This window comes from Lissotriton vulgaris, chromosome 5 (assembly GCF_964263255.1).
Source record: "Lissotriton vulgaris chromosome 5, aLisVul1.2, whole genome shotgun sequence".
Taxonomy (NCBI): domain Eukaryota; kingdom Metazoa; phylum Chordata; class Amphibia; order Caudata; family Salamandridae; genus Lissotriton; species Lissotriton vulgaris.
In genome coordinates, this window is record NC_141693.1 from 1,044,204,959 (window position 1) to 1,044,232,325 (window position 27,367).

At 46.8% G+C, this 27,367-nt stretch overlaps 1 protein-coding gene across 1 annotated transcript in view; it reads left to right on the forward strand.

Moving 5' to 3' along the window:
* Positions 1-27,367, forward strand: part of PDZD7 (PDZ domain containing 7) — a 721,728-nt gene that overhangs the window by 331,894 nt on the left and 362,467 nt on the right. Inside the window, exon 9 of the mRNA XM_086922676.1 lies at positions 2,252-2,455. Within this exon, the coding sequence (XP_086778802.1) occupies positions 2,252-2,455 (204 nt within the window). The remainder of the gene's footprint in view (positions 1-2,251; positions 2,456-27,367) is intronic.

Sequence of the window (27,367 nt, forward strand, 5' to 3'; positions counted from 1 at the left end):
AGGTAGAAACTTTAAACCACTAATTGACATAATGATGACATAAATGGAAATGATATACCAAGATGCCTGGTCTCATGACATCAGAGGAAATTGTATAACATCGACCGAACTGAGGAAATAACCTTCAGGATTTTGACCTAAGTGATTTTATGAGAAAAAAAAATATAAGATAAATGAATGACTTTTGAGCCACAGTTTCTGCTTTAACTGGCACATCTCATCGCCATCAAATGTACGTTTGCAGTGCGGCATCGTTGCTTACTACTCCTAGCAGCAAAAAAGACAAGCATTACAGATCACTGCAGTTAGTTGATAGGGTTTTTACTAACTTCCTTGCTGTTCCAGCGGCTGACTTTGATCTCTTAATAGGTTAAATCAACAGCTTTCCCAAAAGTAGTAGGGTAACTGATAATACTGAACCCTGTAACATTGTGGGAAAAGGAGGGTTCTGACAGCCTGACTCAATAGAGTTGGCGATTGTTGCCAACCCTCTTTACCTTTGAAGACTATGAATGTAAATAATTTCTTACAAGGAAAATAATAAACTGTCAAAGAGACTGTGACTCCGAGTTTGAAGGTGAATTCTGATTCGTCACAAAACGGATGTTTGCACTTGGACCAGCATTCCTACTTTTTGTGTAAATGCTGCCCTTCTGAAGATTTCTCCAGGTTAAACGGCAAATCATACAAAATGTGGCTCAATAAATGTTAATTCTCAATGTTTTGCCTTCGTTTGTAAGATAAAAACTCTGAATAGGAATTATTTACTCCACCTGCTAAATAGTGGTCTGTAGAGTCCTGGTAATTACCGGGTGGAGGAAATGCCTCCCCCTGTTTCAACCCACTCAGAATCGGGGTCAGATACAATACACTGCTCTACCAGTACCACACCCAGTTAATGAGCTCAAAACTCCAGAGACTGGTTATCTAACATCGGGCCAGATGTAGGAGTCCAAATAGCGAGAGCTAACGCTGAATTCCAGCGTTTGCGATCGCTATTTGGCAGCGAGCAATTTAGGTGTGTTGAAACCTACTAGCAAAAAAAGGAATCGCAAAATTGCGATTCCTTATTTTGCTCTTGCATTTAAGGAATCGCAAATTGCGATTCCTTAAATGCAATGTAAGTAACACAAAAGAACGTGCACTTTAGCCTTAAGGAATCGCTAATTACCACCAACTTCAAGTTGGTGGTAATTAGCGATTTTCTTTAAAAAAACACTTTTTTGCTTTTTTTAAGTACCATGTGGCACACATTCATGCCCTTAGGGCATGTATGTGCGCCACATGTGCACACATGCACATTTCAGGGGTGCAACAGGGTGTCCTTTTGGAACCCTGGCACTCTAGAAATTGCGCCCGCAATTTGCGAGTGCCTCTTGGTGACTCGCAAATTGCGGGAGCAATTCCTATTCATTCCTACGGGGAACATCCTTTACAACGAAACTCTAACAACGCGGTACCATTACAACGTAGGTTTTATAACGAAAGTCGTTACGACGACTTTCGCTGGAGGGCGCTCTAGGATAGGGAATAGTTTAGTTTACTATCCAACACCTTCCCTACTACTGGAGTTGGAATAGTAAATTAAACTATTCACTATCCAGCGCCCCTCAACGCAAGTCGTTGTAACGACTTGAGTTGTAAAACCTGCGTTGTAACGGTACGCGTGGTAATACGCGTTGTACCGTCATACAGAGGCCCATAGGAATAAATAGGAAGGTATTCCTTAATTTGCAAATCGCAATTTGCAATTCACAATTAAGGAATATTAAGGAATCGCAAAAAATATTGCGATTCCTACATACATGACATTTTGTGATTCCTTAATAGCGATTCCCTAAAAATCGCTTTTAAGGAATCGCAAACAAGCATTTACCTACATCTGGGCCTTAATTTGATATTGGAGATAACAAAATTGAAAAAGAAATCTGTTAGTTTTTCTGTCTTTCTGGGGTGCCTTACTTCAGGTAAAGAATTGTAAATCTCTTGAGTTGTAGCTAAACCAGTCTTCACTTATATTTAGGAACACATTAAATGTGCTTTTTCGTATTCCCAGCTGCCATGACATATGTTTTAACATATATTTATGTTTTAACTATACTAGCTTTTCTATGTACAATGGTTTAAAAACCATTGTGTGATCACTGTATAAAATGTCTCTTGTAAAGTGGTGTAATGCCCCTTCGAATATTTGTGCTATACAATTTAACATATTTTTCGAAAATAAAAAGTAAATATGTTTTCTTTCCAGAGGAAAAGAGGAAGAAGAAGAGTGACAAACCAGTGGCTTTAGGAAATGAAGTAAGCCTGAAGCGATCAAAAACCTTTATGAATTTATTTTTTAAAGGAAGTCGTTCTGGAAAATTGAGTATAACTGGGAAAAAAGAAACCGAGACTCCAGAGGCCAAGAGAAGGTCAAAATCCCCATCACGCATGGAAACTGACAGCGATAAAGGTACCCTGTACATTGATAACCCTTTTGTTCTGTAAAGTAAATCATATTGTACTTTCTAGAAGGAAAATCTTATATTGTTCACAATTCTGATTTACTTGCCCTTTTTAGGTCGAAGGCCTAAAAGGCTGCGCTTGCGCAGTCTTAGGCGTGAGATTTAATGAGTCTTAGTAGCGCTGTAGGTCCCGCCTGCCTGCCCCGTCTCTCCTCCATTGGCTGGCTTCCTAAACGGAGGCCAGCCATTGGAGGAGAGATGCGTCACTCCAAACAAGCCCCGTCCTTTTCGGATTCGGGGGCGTGATTTTTTGCATTCTTTAGCCCTGTGACGTCGTCCGTCACTCAGGACAGCAAACCACGCCCCTGAATTCGAAAAATTCCGGAAGCTTGAGGGTGCCATTTTGCTGCGTCTACCGAGGAGGTACGTTTATTTTCACTCGCTCTCGAAGCCTACCTTGTATTTAGGTAGCACTTAAAAACCGGCGTTTGGTGAACTGCATTGCCCGAGTCTGTACTGCCTCTCGTGGAATATGAGACGCCGGGATCTGGGGCAGTGTTTGCTTAAGATCACACAGTTTGATCAAGAGGAGCGAAGTCCTTGGTTTCACAGTCGAGAGTTGCGGTTCCGGAAGCTTGAGGGTGCCATTTTGCTGCGTCTACCGAGGAGGTACGTTTATTTTCACTCGCTCTCGAAGCCTACCTTGTATTTAGGTAGCTCTCAAAAACCGACGTTTGGTGAACTGCATTGCTCGAGTCTGTACTGCCTCTCGTGGAATATGAGGCCCCGGGATCCGAGGCAGTGTTTGCTTAAGATCACACAGTTTGATCAAGAGGAGCGAAGCCCTTGGTTTCACAGTCAAGAGTTGCGGTAGTAGTAGGAGCGCTGTGTCATGGGCCATGTGCCATGTGCGAACGTTCGTGTCTTATAGACTCAGCGAGTTCTGATGCTTAAAAGGAGTCTTATTTCCATACAGATGCGCGTGCGCCTCCTCTAACCCCATGTCAGAGTCGACGTTTCTCTCCAACATCACCATTGTGTCTGAAATGCGTCGCATCTTGTCACGCTAACCCCAAATCAAAGAAGGCACAAAGGTCACCCTCGTGCATCTTACACAACACCGACGTTTGTCAGTCATCAAGAGCCGGGTGTTGTGAAAAGTTGCACGTTCACGTTACTATGGTTGAGGCTGTCCCACCTTTCATCCTTCCGAGGTTGATGACATTGCCATGTGTTCAGTTTGATCATTCGTAAAAACGAATAATAAATAGGCAGGTGGTGTTACATAAAATGTTTTCTTTTTAAATGACACAAGATAAGGCTGTTTGTACAAGCACTTTCACTGTAATATATATATATATACACACACAATGAGTGGATAAAAAGGTTGCATCCGCCTGCAGCAGGCATGTGACCCTAACAAGCCACAGATCCATCTGACAAGCAACTAGGAAGACGATGACAGTGCTGTTTGTGCTCCCCCGCTGACGGATCGGGGAGCCCTGTTCCCAGCTGTGGATCAATCATTTTGGAATCTGAAATAAATGTATTTTGGAGCAGCTCAAGTCCCACTCATATTCGATTATGGAGGTATTTAGAGCTTTTCGGAAACAAGGTCGTTGTCATTGGAACTGTTTGCATGCTGTCGCTGTAATGCGCCCTTTGCTGGCAGCGGGTCGCAGATGCGGCTGTCTGGCTTCGGCGCTTCTACCTTTCCACGGGAGGTCATGCCGGCACAGTCACATGCACCACCTCTGGTGTTGCTCTGGGAGGTGTTCCGTGTTCTTCTCCGGCCTGGGGCTGTTTCCAAGGGTTTCTCCCCTCCTCTTTTGCCGGAGTTAGCATTAATGTTGCGAACTTCAACCCCCAGCCCGGGGAGGGTTCGGCTAGCGCCAGCATGTGCTTTCTTGGTAAGCCTTTATGTGGCCTGACATCTGTCGGGCCACGTGAAACCCGAGATAGAAGCCGGCGCTGACCCACACCTTGTCGTGGCCGTGGGGGCGGGGGCTCAGCTGTTCTTGGCCCCTGTCCCTAGAGAAAGAGGCCCCGAGGGGAGCTGCTTTTGGAAAATAACCAGTTAGGTGAGTGCTTGTGAATGTATATCAGCGGCAGTGCCCATGTAATTACCAAAAATAGCCCGGGTCCACAATAGCCCTTTTCTTGGCCGGCCAGTTCTGGCTCCTCTCCCTCAATCCGTTCCCCCCACCCCCCCTTAGTTCGACCGAGGGGTGCGCACGAGAGAGGACTGTGACATCACCTCTTGCTGTGTACCTTTTTTTATATTTATTTATTTTATGCGTTTTTTATATAGCTCGGACTTTACCCGAAGGTGTCAGAGCGCTTCACAATAGGAACAGTACTGATACATGAGGAGAAAATTACAAGTGAACAACTTACAAAAGCAAACGTTAAGATACTTGAGGCAAAAGTGACAATTGTGAGCAAACAAAATACAAGAGGTAGCAAACGGTGCATTTCAGGAGGAAAAAGTGACATGTGTGCAGGTTACACAAGCCTACAAAGTACACGTAGAGGTATAGTACTGCAATAAATGGCCCGTGCTCCCCTGTAGGTCGAGTGTTGCCAAGGCAAGGATTCAGTTTAAAAATAAATTGTATTCAACCACAGTTCTGGAGTTTTACCGAATTCAATCCATTTTATTTCGATGCTCATACTCTGAGGCGACAATTGTGGGGTTTTTACCTGTATAGTCTGTCTGTATTCCTTCCTTACCGCTCGAATGTTTACATTTCTTTCATAACCGTAGTAAATCCGTTAGATTGGGTTGACTGTGTGGCGCGCTTTATTAAAACTACTATGTTTAGAGTTATTTTACGAGTGCACCTGTGTGCTCTCTGGAGCAGTGTTCAGAAGCAGGCGTCTCCACATGAAACTTTTATTTTGATAGTTCCGCAGCATTGCTGTCCTTCAAACGGTTAGGCAATGTACTCGGCAAAGGAGACTGTTCCTGACAGTTCAGGAGGCGACTGTGGAACATGGTGAACTGTCCAGAATGTGTGAACCTTGGCAGATCATTTACTCTCCCCTCAACCTTGTGGAGAAGTGTGGCTCACTGGTTAGAGCAGGCAGACCCTGAAGCAGAGGTCAGACCCTGGACCAGGGTTCAATTCCCGACGCAGCAGGGTCTTGAGCTCAAATGTCCATGGACTCGATAATTCTCGCTTCGGTGCCTGACCTAATCATGGGTTCACACTCTGCAACTCTGGGCATTAAGCTTGCTTAATCTCCACAACGGCCCCTCCGCGGCGGGATGCCTGGCTTTCACCTTGGGGATGCCCTGTAGGGGCTATCTCACAGGGAAAAGCCAGGACGGGTTCCCAAGGCAAGCGCGGAGATACCCCTTAGGGGGTCGATTCAGGCGCTATATAAGAAACATAATAATAACCTTTCACATGATACGCGAAATAGGCTGATGACGAGTATTAAGTGAATTGGAACTGAATAAGTGTGCAACTGGTGTCTTTCCATTGCACCTTGTGCCCATCTATATGTACAGAGGCACATCATACAAACACGGGACAGGATGGACTGGACTCCGGGGCTATCTGGCAGTGCTGGAAGCGCCAGACTGACAGGTTCTAACGCCCAGAGACCGGCTGCACGCCTCTGCAGGAATAGGTGCGTGTGTGTGCCTTTGCCTTCCTTCGCGCAGTGAGTTTGTATTTACAAACAAGTGAGTTCTGCACTGGTGGGGTGTAGAAGGGTGTCACGGAGATCTCTCCATATGGAAAAACACACACATTTAAAAAGCAGATGATTCGGGTTCCTGCTTCAAACTGTGGCAGCGTTGGCTGGTATGAAAGTGTGGGTCGCTTCTTTCCATGTATGTGCGTCACGGGCGCGCTGCATCTCCTCTCCGAGCCTGGGCGCCCCTTCCCTGTAGTGGCGCAGCTCTGGCTTTCATTAGAGCAGTCTGCACAACACCCTCGAAAAATGCCTGCTCAGCAGTTCACGTCTACTGGCACGTATTGCACCCGCTGGGAACACTTCTTTTCAACAGTAGCAGCACACACATGATGCTTACACAACTGCACTGTGGTCGGTTTCGTGTGCTCAGTGCCTGTTGCCAATTGGAATCTCTCCAGTGAGTGACTTGAACATGATGCTATGTTGTGTTATTTCGTGCATTGGTGTGCACGAAGTGTGCGTCATTGTGTGAGCGCGAGTGTCACTCAATGGTTTCCATAGCCTGCTCTCGAAGACATGTCATTTGTTCCTATGTGATTAAGTGTGGCCGTCATGCAAATTTAAGTACTTTGTGACCTCGTGATGGGTATGTAGCAGTATATAAATAATACTTTTGGAGTACCCCAAAGGCACCTTGGGACTCACAAGAGGTAAAAGTGCTATACGTATACCAATATAATACAATTGGGCAATTTATTTATTGGCTCATGTATAGCACTGAACCCACCACTTGAATCTCACTTTTGGTAGTACAGAATAGCCGGAGCAGTTCTAAGGCGCAAAGGCTTTGAGTTATAAAAGATGCATAACATAGTAGAGTAATTCATTGTATTACAGTACAGTACATACATCAATATCTGTGTGGGCTGTGTTGGCTGTGTGGGCTGTGTTGGCTGTGAGAGCTGTGAGAGCTGTGTTGGCTGTGAGAGCTGTGTTGGCTGTGAGAGCTGTGTTGGCGGTGAGGGCTGTGAGGGCTGTGAGGGCTGTGAGAGCTGTGTGGGCTGTGTGGGCTGTGAGAGCTGTGTGGGCTGTGTGGGCTGTGAGAGCTGTGTGGGCTGTGAGAGCTGTGTGGGCTGTGAGAGCTGTGTGGGCTGTGAGAGCTGTGAGGGCTGTGAGGGCTGTGAGAGCTGTGTGGGCTGTGAGAGCTGTGTGGGCTGTGAAAGCTGTGTGGGCTGTGTGGGCTGTGAGAGCTGTGTGGGCTGTGAGAGCTGTGTGGGCTGTGAGAGCTGTGTGGGCTGTGAGAGCTGTGTGGGCTGTGAGGGCTGTGTGAGCTGTGTTGGCTGTGAGAGCTGTGAGAGCTGTGTTGGCTGTGAGAGCTGTGTTGGCTGTGAGAGCTGTGTTGGCTGTGTGGGCTGTGTGGGCTGTGTTGGCTGTGAGAGCTGTGAGAGCTGTGTTGGCTGTGAGAGCTGTGTTGGCGGTGAGGGCTGTGTTGGCTGTGTGGGCTGTGAGAGCTGTGTGGGCTGTGAGAGCTGTGTGGGCTGTGAGAGCTGTGTGGGCTATGAGAGCTGTGTGGGCTGTGAGAGCTGTGTGGGCTGTGAGAGTTGTGTGGGCTGTGAGAGCTGTGAGAGCTGTGTGGGCTGTGAGAGCTGTGTGGGCTGTGAGAGCTGTGTGGGCTGTGAGGGCTGTGAGAGCTGTGTGGGCTGTGAGAGCTGTGTGGGCTGTGAGAGCTGTGTGGGCTGTGAGAGCTGTGTGGGCTGTGAGGGCTGTGTGAGCTGTGAGGGCTGTGAGAGCTGTGGGATGTACCATGTTACAACGCATACCATTACAACTACCTACTGTTACAACGCGACCATTACAACGCATACCATTACAACGCATAGCGCTTTGAGGTGCTGGATAGTGGTAAGTATAATTTACTATTCTAACTCCAGTCCCCGTGGACCCTAGGGAAGGTCTTGGATAGTAAATTATACTTATTCCCTATCCTAGAGCGCCCCCCAGCGCAATGCGTTGTAATGGTATGCGTTGTAAAAGTCGCGTTGTAACAGTATTGCGTTGTAACAAATGCGTTGTAACAGGTGTATACCGAGCTGTGTGGGCTGTGAGAGCTGTGTGGGCTGTGAGAGCTGTGTGGGCTGTGTGGGCTGTGAGAGCTGTTGGCAATGTAAATAACAATGCCATTTATTTATAATAACAAAAAAAAAATAATGTCATGAGCAATGCTAATAGCTCTACCTTTAATAATGCCGAGACCATTGCATTGTAAATGCTTGTTAACGTAGGTACTTAGCTGTAGGATAAACAAATATTACATTTTCCAGGAGTGCCCACTAATAATCACAGTACACAGGATATAAACTAATGGAAATGAAGACAGTTTCAAATAAAGTTTAAAAAAATCATTGAAAGAATGTGTTTGGCAATCCTCTTAGTTCTTTAAAGCAAGATGTTCTACCTTCTGTAAAATCAAGCCACTGCTGCAATACTCCATGAACCACAATCTTTCTAGAACACCTAACCTTAATCAAGAAAATTGTGCAAAAGTTTATAACAACAATATTGATAAGCATGTTTACATTAGAGTGACACTCTAGGAGGTTTTGTGATTGTCAACAATCACTGATCCAATAGGGAATTTCTTTTTCCTTATTTCCTCTTGGAAATACACCTCACTCACCAAGAAAAGGAGCAGCATGCTAGATAGTTTTTCTGGCAGATGTTGACTGAAATTAGTCTTTTATCTCTGACAAAATGTATCCACGTTTTAGCTGAAAAAGCCAAGAAACATGAAAGTCTTGAAAAGATCATACCTTGATTAAGCTAAGAAATTTTTTATCAAACTTTTTTTCCGTCAAACTAGCTTCCTCAGGGCTTGTGGCTCCTGGAATTATATTTCTGCATGAAGAAGGAACGTATTTCGTCCTAACAGCTTGCAAACCATACTATGCTTCAGCTTGATAAAGGCATTTTACTTGTAGCGTCACTTACTGCTACATTGTTTTTGCTTTTTGTCTGGCACATATTGTGCCTCTACAGTTTTTTGGTTTAACTGCAGTGGTGCAACATAATGGTGTATTGATGTGTATTGAGGTAAGGTATGATGTTCAGATCCCAAAAAATTACTCCTTAGCACACTGCCCAGGGATAACTGAAAACCTGTTTCCAGGCAGTTAAAAAAGTTCCCTTGCTTTAGAAGAATAAAAAAACATGAAATTTAAAAAGGAACCCCTAAGCATGATCACAAATCTTTTGGGTGAGTCCCCTGATTGTCAGAGGCTCACCCTTTTAACCGGAGGTCTTTTACCCAGCAGCCAGTGGCACAGCCATGTGGACAATGTATTCCCTACTCTCAGCTGCCTGAGGGACACCCATTGCCAACCCTCCACAAGTCCCTCAATTCACCAAAAGCCCTTCTGTTCTCCACCTAAGTAGGCACTGCAACCACTGCACACTTCCATTTGCCTCCTTGGCGCATTCCCCAGTCTTGAGGCATTACTGCATGTCTACTTCCTTCTACCCTCTGAAGTAGTCCCATTTGATCCTGTCCAGACAGCACTAAGGCACGCATATAAACCCCACTCTCCTCCAGGGACCAGTAAAAGAAACAAGGTGGTGAGGATGTAGCCTTACAGCTAGAGCGGTCGACCTCGAAGCTGGGGAACCAGGTTCGAGCCTTGGCAACAACGCTAAGCATCCTGTGATTCTGGGCAAATCACTTAATCTCCCCTGCATAATAAAAATGAATGTGTTGTTCTGTAACGAAACTGGTGCTATGTGAAGCGCTCTGATACCCGATGTCTTGGGTCTAGTTTACGCTATAAAAACTAGAATGCATTGGTTTGGCCATATGTGGTAGAGGAAAGGAAAGGAGAGACAGAGCAGGAGTTAGAACTACAGGGAAACAAAAGTATACAAAAATAAAATGCAATGTGTGCATGCAGGTGCATATCTGTGCATCTGCTTATCTGTGTTTCATTGAGTGTAAGTAATGTAGGCGAGAGTAGCCATCCCTTTCCAGCGAGGATAGCCGCCAACCATGATGACACCATGGGAGGATTCCTGTCCATGTCCTGTGCAAATTCATTCACATCAGAAACTGACGGGCATCCTTATGTAGAGTGTTCCCCCTCAATGAGGGTTACCACCACTTCGCGAGATAATTATATTGTGGCTTACACAATTTTTGGACCAACATCACCCCTTACTACTTGGCCTCTTGGCCAATATGTGCCATCATTCTTGTTGTCTTGATGAGACCCCTGTATCAAGTTGAGAGTTGAAACGTCATCAGCATGCATAACAAACAGACGACATTTGTGATATTGGCTCATTGGTTGAAATTGTGTTTGTTGTTTGCTATAAACACTCAAAGATGTTGTTGTCACCTCACAGTCACTTGTCTTTTGGTACATTTGGTTGTTGTTTCCTTGCTCACTGGGACACTTCGCACTGATGTATTTTTCTAGAACACTATGTTAATGTTGGATGTTGATTACCATCTAATACAGGTTGCTCTTTGTACAGTAAGGTCTGACCGGAGAGTTTTACATCTTTATTCAGTTAATAAGCATTAGTTGCATACAGCCATTTGAGCTGTTCCTCAGAAGTAGATTTGAATGAGACCAATGGGAACCGCTATATATGAAGAACTGTTAATTGCCCAGGTTACCCTAGGTTTAAGTGTGGTTCTTGTGCTATAACTGCCTGGTAAAATGCTCTGTCTTGCATAATGGTGTTATTTTTTGGAAACTAGTGTGCATCTGTAGCATGATGCACACCCCTGGCAAGCTGATGGTCCTTGAATGATGATGTTTGTTGGCAACCTGGTTGCATCTACAGCATGATACTCACCTCTAGTAAAATGATGGCTATTGTATAATGATGCTAATTTTTGGTAACTTGCCACTCCTGATAAAAAGAGAGTGATGCGCAATTGTGGTAATTCTAGAAATTCAAAAACAGTTTTATTTAGTTTAATATATTTTAATGAATTAGACATTTAAATTCAAAATTAATTTAAGAGCTTTGAAGCATTTTTAGTTCTAAATTTAAATTTAACATATGATTATGTTTACTGATTGTTCTCGAGGTAAATAAACGTGTTTACTTTTCCCTAAACTTTACCACAGGGAGACTCAACAGTAGGGTTGGAGCACCCCCTATGGTGATCCATAGGGAAAATGTAAAAAGATTATGAAACTTTATAATGAATTAGTAAACATATTTTTATGTTAAATGTTAATGTAAATGAATTGCAAGTATAAAATGTAAAGCAAAAATAAAAAATGCTACAGCTCTGTTAACTCAATTTTGAATGAAACCTTTAACTCATTTAAATATGTAATTAGTTTTTACAAATAATTGTTATGTTTTAAATTATAAGAAAATAATTTCCAACTAAGGTAAAAAAATAAGTGGGGCTGGGCTGGGTCTTGGGAGGGTGGAGGGGTAGTTTTTTCGGAGTGGGGGTAGATTTTAGGAGACAGGAGGCAGTCAGGGTTGTTTGTAGGGCAGGGAGCAGTTTTAGGGCTCAGGGGTGGGCTGGGTCGGGGTACTTAGCAGGTGTATAGGAAATTTTTTAGGGCTCAGGGCGGGGGCTGGTGTTGGGGTCGTTTTTAGGTAGAACAGTTTTTGGGCTAAGGGCGCGGGAAAAGGGACCGTTTACAAGACAGGGGCAGGTTTAGGCCTCAGGGCGAGGGGGCTAGGTCAGGGTACTTTAGGAATGTAGGGGACAGTAGTTTTTAGAGCTCAGGGTTGGGGGCTGGGGTTGGGATAGTTTTTGGGGCAGAGGATAGTGTTTAGGGCGTAGGGTGGTGCAGGGCAAAAGGGACAGTTTACAGGGCAGGAGCGGTTTAGGCCTCAGGGCGGGGGGTGGCTGGGTCGGGGTGGTTTTTATAGGGCAGAGGGAATAGTTTTTATGGCTAAGGGTGGTGTGGGGGAAATGGGACACGGTACAGGACAGGGATATGATCTTTAACACCCATGTCCTTTTACGCATCACGTCTTTACCACAAAATTTCATGCCAAAGACATGCTAGGCAAAGGCATGCGTGGTAAATGCATGCATGGTAAAGACGCAGTTGTGGTATAGACCGCGTGGTACAAGCATGTGGTGTTCAGGCATGTGTTGTACCATCATACAACCCTCGCAAGTATATGTATTTTGTACATTTTATTTCTCCCATTTGAAAGCATTACGCGTAAAAACGCACTGTTGGTTAACTGTGCTAAAACTGTAAAAAAGTTTATTTCGAAAAAGTACTTACCTGATAACGAAGTTCTTGGGTTCAAAATATATATAAAGATACCTGTTATTTTCAAATTGTTCTGGATCTCTTTTTCGAGTGTGTGTATCATTTATGGACTCTGTGTGTGCTACACATTTCTGACACTCCTCTCTGATACGCCTAAGGCTGCTCGACCACACTACCCTAGATAGAGCCCCTTGTGATTGCTAGAGCAAGCTCCTGTCCACTCATAAGGGATACCTGAACTCTTTACACATCATACCTCTTTTTAAGTATTTTATGTAAAAAGACCACTTCCTAGAACTGTCCATACGAAGGAGGCTTGAAGTGTAAAGCATGTTTAGAACGGAGATTAAAAAAAAGTCAAAGAATTAGAGGACGCTATTAAAATAACTTAAAACCTAATTAGACGACTAATATTTCCACCCTCGTGGCCTTCCAGACTGCCATAAACGTGCTGCTCTGCATGATATATTACTGGCGAGTCTATTTTGTGATATAAGTGCTGCTTGAGGCTACGTTTACTTTAAGCAAGGGAAAGACCCATTTCTTCCAGAAGTCTAACCCTTTTCTGCATGATAGAATAAAATAGATAATAGTTTTAACGTGACCTCTGATTATTTACGTTTTTAACAACGTGCTACTACAAATGATGGGTCACAATGTTAAATTGTTTGTATCCTTATTCTGTGTATTGCGATTACTGGCTCTGGAACAATATTGCCTTTAAATGAGACGACTTCTACATGGTGTCTTCACTAGGAATTTACTGACATGAGATGTTTCAGCTTCACAGCGGCATCGCCTCTAAAGCTATCAATCCGTAGGGTTCTGAAATGAGCCAGTGTTCCATCTCATATGGACCACAGTCAGTCATGTCTGGTCTAGATATACATCTTCCTATATTGTATCAACTCCCTTTAACTTCTTTCACACAGACCAGCGGCATAGCGTTCACACCTTTCTTCCTTATGGGTACATTATATCAATGCTCCAGGAAATATCGCCGTCTTCATCTGAATAGAAGAGGAAAGGACCCCACCAGTGACACTTCTGTTCCCCTGTGGGGAGATAAAGCTGTAACATCCCGTAATTATAATTCTAAAGCTATCTAGTCGGTATCCAGTGGGTTGAATCTTAAGCTGTGTCGCTGATGCAAGATCCTGATGGTTCACTGAGCATCCTGTAACTTATGAGTCCAAGTGTAAGTGTAAGCCATATCAGAAGTAAAAAAAACAAAAAAAACAACACCCTACCCTGTCAATAATTGTTTGTTGTTTAAATATCTTTATTGGGATTTTTCTTTTTAACATAACTAACATCACAAATCCATACAAAAATATATAGATGTGGGTATCAGAAATACAATTCCCATGTGCAGAATAGCTCCGTCCATCACAGCGATATATAATCAACACATACAGGTTATTCACTATTACAGACATTTATATCCTACATGTACATATGTACAAGTGCCTCTGCATACCATTGCCCACAATTGAGCTACATCATAGTTTGCAGATTAGTACCATTGTTGTCTACTGCGTACACTGAACACATCTTATTTGAGCAGTCCTGACAGAAACTAGCGTGTGTACACCATAAGCATACAATTCTTTGCCAATTGGGTCTTATCGTCTACTCACTTCTTAGCAGGAGAAAGGACTTGAATGATGATAGAACACATATAGGGCCAGATGTATCAAAGGGTTTTGCCCATTCTGTGTCTATGGGAAAATATGTTGATACATATGGCCCATAGTGATTACCAGTGTGTACCAATAGATCTAATTTTCCAAAATGTTCAAAACAAACGGAAACTTAAAACATAAAAAGAACTTCTGCCATCCATTAAATACAGTCCATATCAATGGTGCATGATTGAATACAAAGATGTTTGATCGATACATTTCCACGTAACCATATACCTGGTGGACAGTTGACATAACGCACATAACAGAGCAAAACAGTTTGCCAACAAAGAGGCCCCTTGTGCCCGAGGACGAAGGAGGTGTGGATAAGTGTCCACGGCAGACCAGGGTGAACGACATTCAACTATTCTGCAGACTCTGAGGCGTATCAACTCTCCTTGGGTAAATAATGGGGGTCTGGTGTAGTTATCACTGCTCGATTAACAGGGCGCGATATCAACTGCTATCAGGCTGCCGGTCTGTTAGACAGCAAGCAATGTGTCCCAGCTCTGTGCAATGGGGAATTTATGAAGCCCAGCTGTATCCTCTCTATGTAGTGCCATACTTTCCGTCTGTGCCCATATTATGAATGAACGCTTCCAGCTTAGTATCTCTGGTGAGACTGCATTCTTCCACTTTTTCGTTATGAGACGTTTTGCAGTAATGAGACCCAGATCTCGGAACTTCGAGGTGACTTTATTTTTTTTGATCTAGTGTATAGCCCCAGTAGGCAGACTTCCAAATGACAATGGCATCTCTGTATTCGTGCAGGAAGCTAGGATTGTGACTACTTCTTGCCAATAATGCTGCAGAGATGCACAAGCTCACAGCATATGAAGCAGGCCTGCATCCATGTACTGACAGCGTGGGCATGCAGAATCAGCAATGTGAAAGTATCTATTTATCATATCCGGTGTGAGATATGCACTCTGTATAATGTATGTTTGAATAAGTTAAATCTCGAGTTTCTTGGTATGTTCCGTGCACGCGCTCTTATGGCTTCCCATTCCTTGTCCGGCCTCTAGCCGCCTCCCATCTGATTTAAAACGTTGCATCGGTCTCAGAGTCTGTGTAAGGAGTGCCTCCACCAGCCAATGCACCACATATGACCCCGCACCCATTGTAAATATTGAACTAACAGATGTGTTGGTGACTCAATTGCCAGATCTCCCCAGGCAGCTGATAGAGCTTTCAGGAGAAAAGTGTGTAACCAAAATGGGCCCGCTGGCAGCTCATTATCTTTGGCTAGCGTGGCGAATGCAAGTAATGCGCCATCCCTATATAGGTCACCCAATGTGTCGAGCTCTGCCCCAGGTCATTAGGGCTGCTTCTGGGGTACCCAGCCTACCCCATGGTGTCCCCATCAATTGTATAATCGGGGCGTATGGCAGTCTCTTGCAGGTGAGATATAAACTTCTTTTATACCATCTATGGGCTACTCTTAAATGTAACAGTGAAAGCCACGGGAGTTTGGCATTGAGATGGAACAGGTGACAAATTGGGGAATGGGACCAGGGCTGGTGCATTGTCGCTGTGTCTTCCAGGTACTTGTCATTCAACCACTTTGTCGTCCACTGGAGCTGGGCAGCCAGATAGTACAGTTCCATGTTAGGGACTGACAGTCCCACCTGGCTAGTGGGAGCATACAATTTCCACAAAGCGATACGTGGCCTTCCCTTATTCCAGATTCAGTCCCGGGATAGTCACTCCAGGTCACGAAATATCTTAGGTGGAATATATAGTAGAGTATTTGAAAAATAATAGAGCAATTTGGGGAGTATAATCATTTTCTGCAGGGTGACGTGATTCATTACATTCAGCAGAAGCATCTTCCAGAATTGCGTTTGAGCGTGAATGGCTGCGATCGCTCTCGTCAAGTTGCCTTCCATTAAGTCTCCAGGTGAGCGATACATAAAAAAACACTTAGGTATATGAATGTGGTAGAGTACCATGTGAGTGGTGTGCCATTTAGAGAAAGATCCACCTCTATTGTGTGAGCGCTGAATGAATAGATCCCCGATTTGGCCCAATTAACCCGGAGTCCTGACTTCTCCTCAAAGGATCTGAGGATATCAGAAATGGAGTTCGGGATTGCAGTGATATCACGAAGATACAACAGATCATCTGCATACAAGGAAATGGCGTGGAGCCCGTCTCCCAACCGTATTCCCCACTCTTCACTGTCTCTCCAGAGCAGCACTGCTAAAGGCTCCATAGCTAGAGAAAATAACAATGGGGATAGTGGTACATACCTGATGTGTTCCTTGTCTCACTCTAATGCAATCTGATATTATCTTGCCTGTACGAACCCGGACAGTGGGTCGTTGGTACAATTAAGTAGTGTTCTCCTAGTTCGTATTTAACCAGCACAGACGCCAGATAAGGCCATTCCAGAGAATCGAAGGCCTTCTCCAAATCTAATACCAGGCAGCCCGAATGAGGCCAGGCATGCGTGGCGTATTGTTGCACTCTAAAAAATACAAAAACCACCTTAAGGGCATCCCATTCAACCAATGGTGACGTAGCTGTACATGCATTTTCTTCAAAATATTTTGCCACAGTAGTAGCCAGTAAATCCCGAAAGGGCGCGTCCAGGAGGACATCTGGCTGACGACGCCAGATCGGGATCGGTGGCAACTCATCCTCCCACTGTACCTCCATGGTGTGCGGGTTATGATCCGAGTGTGTGTGTTCCATGTAGGTGGAGTCTGAAATGCATGGTAGAAGGTCGTTGGACACCATGAAGCGGTCCAAGCGCATGTGTAGTCTATGGGCCCCGGAATAATAGGAATAGACCCTGTCCAGTGGGTTTCTGCATCGCCATACATCAGAGAAGCGCCACTGCAGTGCCCAGTGCCCTAGTGCTTTCGTGGCTGTGTGTGTGGCGGTGCCAGGCAAGGGTTGGAAGGACCGGTCCAAGGAGACATCCAGGACACAATTATAGTCTCCACCCAGGATCATAGGGCGATCAGGCCATGTAGACAGCTTTTGCGATAAGAGATCTAGAGAAGGCCGCTTGCTCAGTATTGGGTGCGTAAAGCGATGCCAATACTACCGGCTTCCCATCAAGCACTCCTTTAACTATAACATATCTGCCCTCCCCGTCCACCAATGCATCCACCACTTTAAATATGGTGCCCGGCCTCACCCACACTTGGACTCCCTGTGCGCATGCAGACTACCCTGTCGCATATAGTTGCCCACTCCATCGTCTGTGGAGTCGTGTGACTTCTGTTTGGGCTAAATGTGTCTCCTGAAGGAGCGCTATTTGTTTATGATGGCGTTTCAGGTAGGAGTATATAAGATAGGGCCGTTCCGGGCTATGGATACCTTGCACGTTCCATGTGCCTATTTTAATGCGCGCCATAACCAGTGAGTGTCAGAGGTGCAACTGAGCCCACCCAACCGTGTGGCGGGAGAGGGTGCAGTGGGCGTTCATAGACCATTTTAGTATGTGCTTCTGTGCGGAGTCCGACTGTGTAACAATCATACTTTTGTCTGGTAATGGTGGCAGAGAAAACATAAAAACAACTTACAATCAAAAACACCATGAGAGCAATTTTGCAACAGGCAAATGCCCAAACTTGGAACGCAATTCCACACAGCTAACGTCTGGGGGAGGCTATTGTGCACAGCAGCTTAGGAGTCAAGGAAAATAAAGGGGGGGGACCGTCCTACATAGCTGAGCCTGTCCCTGGCCAGACCCGTTCTTGGGCGGGGCCACTGCCTGTGTATTATACATAAAATTCCCATATATTGCAAAGTTGACGAAAAGAATGCTTTCATTAATCCAGGACCCATCCTGCAATGTTGACCTATGCATAAATAGTAAGTGCAGTCATTACAATGCAGATACAGCATACTGGGCATTTTTATACTTGCGGGGCCAAAAGGTCTGTGCGTCGCTCAGGGTGTGGAGGAAAGAAGAAATTAGCATTAATTATTTACAAATTCAGGCAATGTTATCTGAGGTCTGTGGATTGACATGTGGCAGTACATAGGAGCCTTGGGAAACAGGGAAAGCGTCCGAGAGTTCCTCTTCACTATTTGACCCTTGGTGATCGGAGTCTGAGTCGGAATCCCCCTCTGGGGATCCGCTGATTAAGCATGGGCGAATTTTGCGAATTCGCAATTCGCGAATTTGTGGATTTGCCAATTGGCGATCCGCAAAATTAGCGAATTTGCGGATTTTTTAATTTTTGCGTGTTCGCGAGGCGCTTTGCGTGTTCGCGGGTATTCGCGAGGCGCTTTGCAATTTCGCTGTTTTTTTTTTTTTGCCTGCTTAATCACTGCCACCCTCTCGTTTTTTATGCCCATCTGCCCTCTGTACCACTCGTTTCTGTGCCCTTCTGCCCTCTGCCCCATTCATTTTTTGTCCCCTTCTGCCCTCTGTCCCACTTTTGTGCCCTTCTGCCCTCAGCCCCACTTAGAATGGCGCAGGCAAGCTGCCAGCGCCATTCTACAATAGATAGAAATAGCTTCAACAGGAAGCACTAATAGATAAAGTAAAGCAGGTGCTCCAGTTGAAGGTCAAATTAAGTTGCACAATCATTAATCACCCCAAGTTTGGGGTGATTAATGATTGTGTAACTGAATTTGAGCAGCACCTGCTTTACTTTATCTATTAGAGCTTCCTGTTGAAGCTGACTTTTGTAACTATTTTAGAATGGCTCTGGCAGCTTGCCGGCGCCATTCTAAAAGAGTTACAAAAGTCAGCTTGAACTTTTGACCCAATCCGTTCCGCTCGCGGATTTTGCTGGAAATTCGCGAATCTCGCGGATTGCGAATTTACCGAAAATCCACGAAATCCGCGAGCGGAACGGATTTTCCGCCCATGCTTACCGCTGATGTTCACCACTGCCTGAACCGCCTCAAGTTGTCCGCTCAATATCAGTTCTGGCGTCGGGCCGCATGCCTGAGGGGCAGAAGACTGCGATCCTCTCCACCTCCTTCTACAGCACCGTAGAGTGCCCTCTGGTGGTGTTTCTCAGCCCCCAGACTGTGATGAGTCAAAAGAGTCCAGTCATTCCTCTGCACCTTCTGGTGTAGTGAAAAAATGTATCTTTCCATTTGCCATGACCCTCAACTTTGCGGGGAACAGCAGTGAGTACTTAAGATCACATTGTCGCAGGCGTTTCTTCACCGATAAATAGGAGTGGCACGGTTTCTGAACTTGAAACGTGCAGTCTGGGAATATCATTACTTTGCGTTACAGTCTTGGGTCTGAGCCCGGAGGTGTGGGTTTGGCCGGTACCCTGTGCGCTCTTTCAACAATAAAATGTGGGGACAGAACCTCACCAGGCAGCAGCGAACGGATCCAGTCCTCCACATAGGTTACTGCATTCGTCCCTTCTGGGCCCTCCGGAAGGCCCACTAGGCGTACGTTATTGCGACGGGCCCTGTCTTCGGCATCCTCCGCTCCATCTTCCAGGAATTCTACTCGGTTGAGCAAATCACGGATGTTCTTCTGGGCCGTGGACATTTGTGGCGAAACCTCCACAATTTCCCCCTCTGTGGCAGCAGTACGGTCTGCGAGCATCCGATGGTCTGCATGCAACAGTGTTAGATCAAGTGCCACTTTGTCAATTTTACCTTCTAGAGAGGTGCGGATTTGATTCATCGTCTGTCCGAGTCTCTCAACTGCCGTCAATACCGCATCCAGCTTATGCGACATGGGATCTGCCATCTCTGCCTCTGTCATCTTGTCCGCTTGCGCCCGGGTCTGTGGGTGAAGGCCCGTCGCACCCCCAGTACCAATCTTTGTGCGGCCCCCTCGCGATATGGAGCAGCTGGTGACGAGTGGTTTGCTAGATTTATCTCACCTCAACTGTCTATGGAGCAGCATCCGAAATTTCCATCCACCGTCCACCACCAGCAAAGCCTGGGGTCAATCTGTCTATGCTGTTCTTGGCTATGCTGCTGATCGTTGATGTACAGGCAGCTAGGCGGGCTCGCAGCACCTGGGCCTGGCAGTGTGATTTTTGGAAAGCAGGGCATGGCAGATGCGGTGAGGTGCTGTATGCCACCATGTACTAGTCATTAGCTACAGCAGCAGCCTTAGCAATCAGTTCAGTGTGTTACCTCAAAACAAGACACCCAGTACAGCCATCTTCTCAAAGCAGGGCGTGTTGGAGAGAGTTATCCCCACTCGGGCCTCCCTATGACTCATGGGTTGACACCGCACATCCCGTTTGGCATAGGGAGAATGGTGACTCAGCCCGCTTCGGAAGACCCCTGTCACACCACCCCAGCAGCATCAGTCACAGACATCTAAGCATGTGTATTCCGCTGTGGCTCCGCGCAGATTCATACAGACCTCGCTCCACAGCTTTGATGAACAACCGTGTGGAGGGGAGCACCTGTGTACCCTCCCAGGCGCAGGGGCGGGATAGTCTTTATTTACAAGCACGCCGCAAGTGCAATGTTTTTGTTGCGTCCTACGCGGCAACCACGGAGGGGGGGTATATCGATCCCCACGTGGCAGTCCTTCCACCGCCAATCCCCACACCAGCATCACACAAGCAATCATAGAATCCACAGGCAAATGCCCAAACTTGGAACGCAATTCCACACAGCTAACGTCTGGGGGAGGCTATTGTGCACAGCAGCTTAGGAGTCAAGGAAAATAAAGGGGGGGGACCGTCCTACATAGCTGAGCCTGTCCCTGGCCAGACCCGTTCTTGGGCGGGGCCACTGCCTGTGTATTATACATAAAATTCCCATATATTGCAAAGTTGACGAAAAGAATGCTTTCATTAATCCAGGACCCATCCTGCAATGTTGACCTATGCATAAATAGTAAGTGCAGTCATTACAATGCAGATACAGCATACTGGGCATTTTTATACTTGCGGGGCCAAAAGGTCTGTGCGTCGCTCAGGGTGTGGAGGAAAGAAGAAATTAGCATTAATTATTTACAAATTCAGGCAATGTTATCTGAGGTCTGTGGATTGACATGTGGCAGTACATAGGAGCCTTGGGAAACAGGGAAAGCGTCCGAGAGTTCCTCTTCACTATTTGACCCTTGGTGATCGGAGTCTGAGTCGGAATCCCCCTCTGGGGAACCGCTGATTAAGCATGGGCAAATTTTGCGAATTCGCAATTCGCGAATTTGTGGATTTGCCAATTGGCGAACCGCAAAATTAGCGAATTTGCGGATTTTTTAATTTTTGCGTGTTCGCGAGGCGCTTTGCGTGTTCGCGGGTATTCGCGAGGCGCTTTGCAATTTCGCTGTTTTTTTTTTTTTGCCTGCTTAATCACTGCCACCCTCTCGTTTTTTATGCCCATCTGCCCTCTGTACCACTCGTTTCTGTGCCCTTCTGCCCTCTGCCCCATTCATTTTTTGTCCCCTTCTGCCCTCTGTCCCACTTTTGTGCCCTTCTGCCCTCAGCCCCACTTAGAATGGCGCAGGCAAGCTGCCAGCGCCATTCTACAATAGATAGAAATAGCTTCAACAGGAAGCACTAATAGATAAAGTAAAGCAGGTGCTCCAGTTGAAGGTCAAATTAAGTTGCACAATCATTAATCACCCCAAGTTTGGGGTGATTAATGATTGTGTAACTGAATTTGAGCAGCACCTGCTTTACTTTATCTATTAGAGCTTCCTGTTGAAGCTGACTTTTGTAACTATTTTAGAATGGCTCTGGCAGCTTGCCGGCGCCATTCTAAAAGAGTTACAAAAGTCAGCTTGAACTTTTGACCCAATCCGTTCCGCTCGCGGATTTTGCTGGAAATTCGCGAATCTCGCGGATTGCGAATTTACCGAAAATCCACGAAATCCGCGAGCGGAACGGATTTTCCGCCCATGCTTACCGCTGATGTTCACCACTGCCTGAACCGCCTCAAGTTGTCCGCTCAATATCAGTTCTGGCGTCGGGCCGCATGCCTGAGGGGCAGAAGACTGCGATCCTCTCCACCTCCTTCTACAGCACCGTAGAGTGCCCTCTGGTGGTGTTTCTCAGCCCCCAGACTGTGATGAGTCAAAAGAGTCCAGTCATTCCTCTGCACCTTCTGGTGTAGTGAAAAAATGTATCTTTCCATTTGCCATGACCCTCAACTTTGCGGGGAACAGCAGTGAGTACTTAAGATCACATTGTCGCAGGCGTTTCTTCACCGATAAATAGGAGTGGCACGGTTTCTGAACTTGAAACGTGCAGTCTGGGAATATCATTACTTTGCGATTGTCCACTTGTATGTCCTGCAATTTTCTAGTCCCTTGAAGAACAGCATCTCTGTCATTATAGTTTAATAGGCAGATTTGAAACAGTCTTGGGTCTGAGCCCGGAGGTGTGGGTTTGGCCGGTACCCTGTGCGCTCTTTCAACAATAAAATGTGGGGACAGAACCTCACCAGGCAGCAGCGAACGGATCCAGTCCTCCACATAGGTTACTGCATTCGTCCCTTCTGGGCCCACCGGAAGGCCCACTAGGCGTACGTTATTGCGACGGGCCCTGTCTTCGGCATCCTCCGCTCCATCTTCCAGGAATTCTACTCGGTTGAGCAAATCACGGATGTTCTTCTGGGCCGTGGACATTTGTGGCGAAACCTCCGCAATTTCCCCCTCAGTGGCAGCAGTACGGTCTGCGAGCATCCGATGGTCTGCATGCAACAGTGTTAGATCAAGTGCCACTTTGTCAATTTTACCTTCTAGAGAGGTGCGGATTTGATTCATCGTCTGTCCGAGTCTCTCAACTGCCGTCAATACCGCATCCAGCTTATGCGACATGGGATCTGCCATCTCTGCCTCTGTCATCTTGTCCGCTTGCGCCCGGGTCTGTGGGTGAAGGCCCGTCGCACCCCCAGTACCAATCTTTGTGCGGCCCCCTCGCGATATGGAGCAGCTGGTGACGAGTGGTTTGCTAGATTTATCTCACCTCAACTGTCTATGGAGCAGCATCCGAAATTTCCATCCACCGTCCACCACCAGCAAAGCCTGGGGTCAATCTGTCTATGCTGTTCTTGGCTATGCTGCTGATCGTTGATGTACAGGCAGCTAGGCGGGCTCGCAGCACCTGGGCCTGGCAGTGTGATTTTTGGAAAGCAGGGCATGGCAGATGCGGTGAGGTGCTGTATGCCACCATGTACTAGTCATTAGCTACAGCAGCAGCCTTAGCAATCAGTTCAGTGTGTTACCTCAAAACAAGACACCCAGTACAGCCATCTTCTCAAAGCAGGGCGTGTTGGAGAGAGTTATCCCCACTCGGGCCTCCCTATGACTCATGGGTTGACACCGCACATCCCGTTTGGCATAGGGAGAATGGTGACTCAGCCCGCTTCGGAAGACCCCTGTCACACCACCCCAGCAGCATCAGTCACAGACATCTAAGCATGTGTATTCCGCTGTGGCTCCGCGCAGATTCATACAGACCTCGCTCCACAGCTTTGATGAACAACCGTGTGGAGGGGAGCACCTGTGTACCCTCCCAGGCGCAGGGGCGGGATAGTCTTTATTTACAAGCACGCCGCAAGTGCAATGTTTTTGTTGCGTCCTACGCGGCAACCACGGAGGGGGGGTATATCGATCCCCACGTGGCAGTCCTTCCACCGCCAATCCCCACACCAGCATCACACAAGCAATCATAGAATCCACACTGCAGGACGTGGCCCGCACTCCAACTCAGCCTCACTACACCGGATTAAGCCCAGTGGGTGGGGTGAGACCCTGGCCTCGCGCAGGGAGTCACAGAGGGCCAAAGTATTAGTGGGGTAGCGGGGATTTGAGGCCCCCTCTATTCCATTCAAATTTGACCCCTCTCTTCTTCGCATTACCTTCTTTTCTGGATCCCTCAATTGGGTGATTGGTAGGTCCCAACTGGCTTTCCTCTGTGATTGATAGAGAAGAAGCAATACGTTGATGTTGCCACAGCATGATTGCAGCGGCCAGCAGTGTGCACAAGGCACATTCGCATGCAGAGACAAACATGTAGCCTGTGGATCCATTACTATATAACTAGTGTGCATAACATACATGTGTACATGTTAACATACATGCAGTAGATGATGTCCGTTTGTAGTAGTACATTTCCCCCCCAAAAAGTGTATATATTTATTTATATAGTCACTGAAAAAATGAAACGTTAAAGTAACGTTAGAATTAGGTGAAGTATTCAATAACAAAATAACATTTTAAACAACAACAAAAAAACACAGACGTTCACCAGTTCTAGCTATAGGTATCTCAAGTAACTATAACTCGTGCCCCGAGGTAACTATAACTCACACCCCCTGGTTTCCAGGAATATGTTTCTCTATTTGACTCCTGTAGGAGCGAATTAGCCAAAAGGGGAAAAAAAGTTTTCTAGGCAAATCAGAATGTTCTATTTTTGAATTGGCGCTCCTCAGGGCTTAATTTGTGCCGGTGCTTGCCGGTGCTTAGCACCGGCACTTATTTGACAGGGCCGGGTCTACTCTACACTCTACACGCATGCATCTGCTGCACTGTGCTTAACTTACACTAAGTACTGTGTGTCTCTGTACTGCAAGATTCTCGTGCTGTACCGCGCCGCAGCGTGTTTTTCCCATCGCATCTTTCCCATCGCATCTTTCCCATCGCATCTCCTGAGGTGTTAATCATTATAAATATTAACAAACTGTGTGATGGCGGCGCTGCATCGCACTGCGCGCATCAGAGGCCTTAGCCACTTTACTTATTACTTGCTGCTGTGGGCGGGCCGGAGGAGGACACTGGTGTGGGCGTTTTTTGGGCTGGATTTTGGTTATGATGGGGTAGGGGCTGTGAGGCAACGTGCGCAGATTCTTTTACACATTGCCCCGCCCCAGCATAACCTCTGCAGCGCGCAACAGGCAGCTCGCTCACCACGACGAGCCATCGCCTTCAATCAAGTCTGCCCCCGGCCCCCACCGCCCGAGGCCCGACCAGACGACCGTGGCGCGGGCGAGGGCATTGATCAGCCAGTACTAGCAGTACTGTGTCTGGTACAATTAAGCAGCAGCACCCGTCCAGGCCTAATTAGTTAATAAAGCCCGTGCACTGCAGCCAGTGTGTGTGTCTGCTCTGTGTCCGACTCCCGAGTCCATGCCGGCCAGCCCACCACACGGGTAAGACGACGTTAAGTACTTTATAGCACACACACGTTTGTCTTGACTTTTTAACCGCCCCCAAAAGCTGCATGGTTCTCACGAGGTGAAAACAGTGATTTATGTAAATTATTATGTAAAAACATATCGCGATAGAAAATATGCCTTCCGTCACTGAGAAACCAATGTTATAAGTGCCTGTAGTGAGCGCACTAGTTTATGCACGTCACGTAGACATGACGTGCGGCGGCCATTTTAGGAGGCGGTGCGCGCGCAGATCCATTCAGCGCGCCGTGGACTGAGAGAAAGCAGCGCCGGCCGGCGCTCTCCAATTACTGCCGTATTTTGTCAAATAAACAAGTTTAAGCACATATATGCTCCAGCGTGATTATTGCCACAGGGGCGACGTTACAGTGGCGACGAGAGCGGGATCCACCACGCACAGAAAAAAAAAAGATAAAGAAAAGAAATCGGACCCACCACGTGGGCAGGAGCAGAAGCGGCAGCTCGCCGCCCACCCGGTGAGGGCAGAGATCCACCCAGCACAGCCCAGCTACCCCGAACAGCACAGGGGACACGGAAAAAAAAAACCCGGAAGGTACGGCGAACCTGGAGAGCGTGGCAGTGCCACAGCTACCCACACAGGCGGCAAGGAGGTTGGGAAGGGGATATAGACACCCCATAGCAGCCAGCGCACTAATTTCCAAGTAACCAAGTCAGGGAGGAACAGAGCTGGCTACCAAAGAGGAGAAGTTGGGGACTAGCACGGAGAGTCCCCAGGCACAAACCAGCACAGTAATAAAGGACAGCACCCCAGGTAGCCCCACCAGCAAAGAAGATAAAGCAAGTGTAACCAGGGAAGTGAAAATGAGCACACCGGCAGGGTATGCAATTGCACCTGTACAATTCCTACCAAAACCAGGAGATCCACTGATGAAGTGGGAGGACTGGAAGGAATATATAGATAACTTCATAGGGGTCCTGGAGGATGAGAATGAGGAAAAATTCACCCCACAGAGGAAGAAACGCATACTGCTACTAAACTTGGGACCGGAGGGACTCCGGATTTACAAAAGCCTGGTGCCCAAGCAGAGAGACAGTACCGACGATGACGTGTATGCCCACGCAGTTGAAGATCTGAATGAACGTTATCGACCCACAATCTGCGTGTCAGTGGACAGATTCAATTTCCAGCAGAGGAAACAACAGGCCGGAGAGTCCATAGAAGAATACGTAGCAGCCTTGAGGAAGCTCGCGAACACGTGCAGGTACGCACTTTGGGAGGACGAGTTTATCAAGGATCAGATTGTTATGCACACTACTAGCACGAACGTGCAGGACAAGTTATGGCCCAGTGGAGACACCACACTCAAAGACGTAATGGTTATTGTCAAAAGAGCAGAGCTCGCACGGAGGTGCGCCGACGCAACCAAGAAAGACACAGCAAACCCAACCATGGTGAACAGGATACAGGAGGAGGAACATCGCAGAGACCAAAGAGGCAAGAACCCTGTACCCAAGGGAGCCAACAGATGGCAGGGAAATCCCGGACCACAAGGGAAGCAAGCAAGTAATGACGGCAGGAAAACTTGCTATAGGTGCGTAAGTTGGTCCCACGAAGCACACGATAGAAGATGTCCGGCGTTCCGGGCCAAGTGCTTGCACTGTGGCATCATAGGCCACTATGAGAAAGTGTGCCGGAAGAAGTTATCCAAGGGTGTAGTGAAATGCGTCAATCAAGGTGAAGAAGATCAGGAGGAGGCTGCGGAGGAAGATGTAGTCACTGTCCTATGCATATACGACCAGGTATTATGTGTAGAAGGAAAGAGGACAACCAAACCTGTATTGGAAATGTCAATGGGCGGAATCACCATCAGCGTAGTAGCAGACACAGGCTCCCCCTACACCATAGTTCAGCGGGCCGTGTGGGATGTAACGTTCAGACCGAAGTTAGGCCCAGAGTTGGAGAAACTGGACATCCGACCGGTCACGTACAACGGTGATCGCATCCCAATGGTGGGATTCCGACGCTTGAGGTTCGAATTCAGAGGCCGTTCAGCGTCGTGCAAACTGTACATAGCAGAGAAAGGGCCCTCCGTGCTGGGTTGGCTAGACCAGGGCGATCTTGGAATCAAATTGGACCCAGGAGGGAAGGAACAAATTCTACTCACTGAACCGGCAGTGTGGCCTGACCTGAATAAATGGAAGGAGAACTACCCGAAGGTGTTTGGAGGCACGGTAGGAAGGATGGAGAAATTCCAACACAAGATTGTGCTCAAGGAAGGAGCCACCCCTG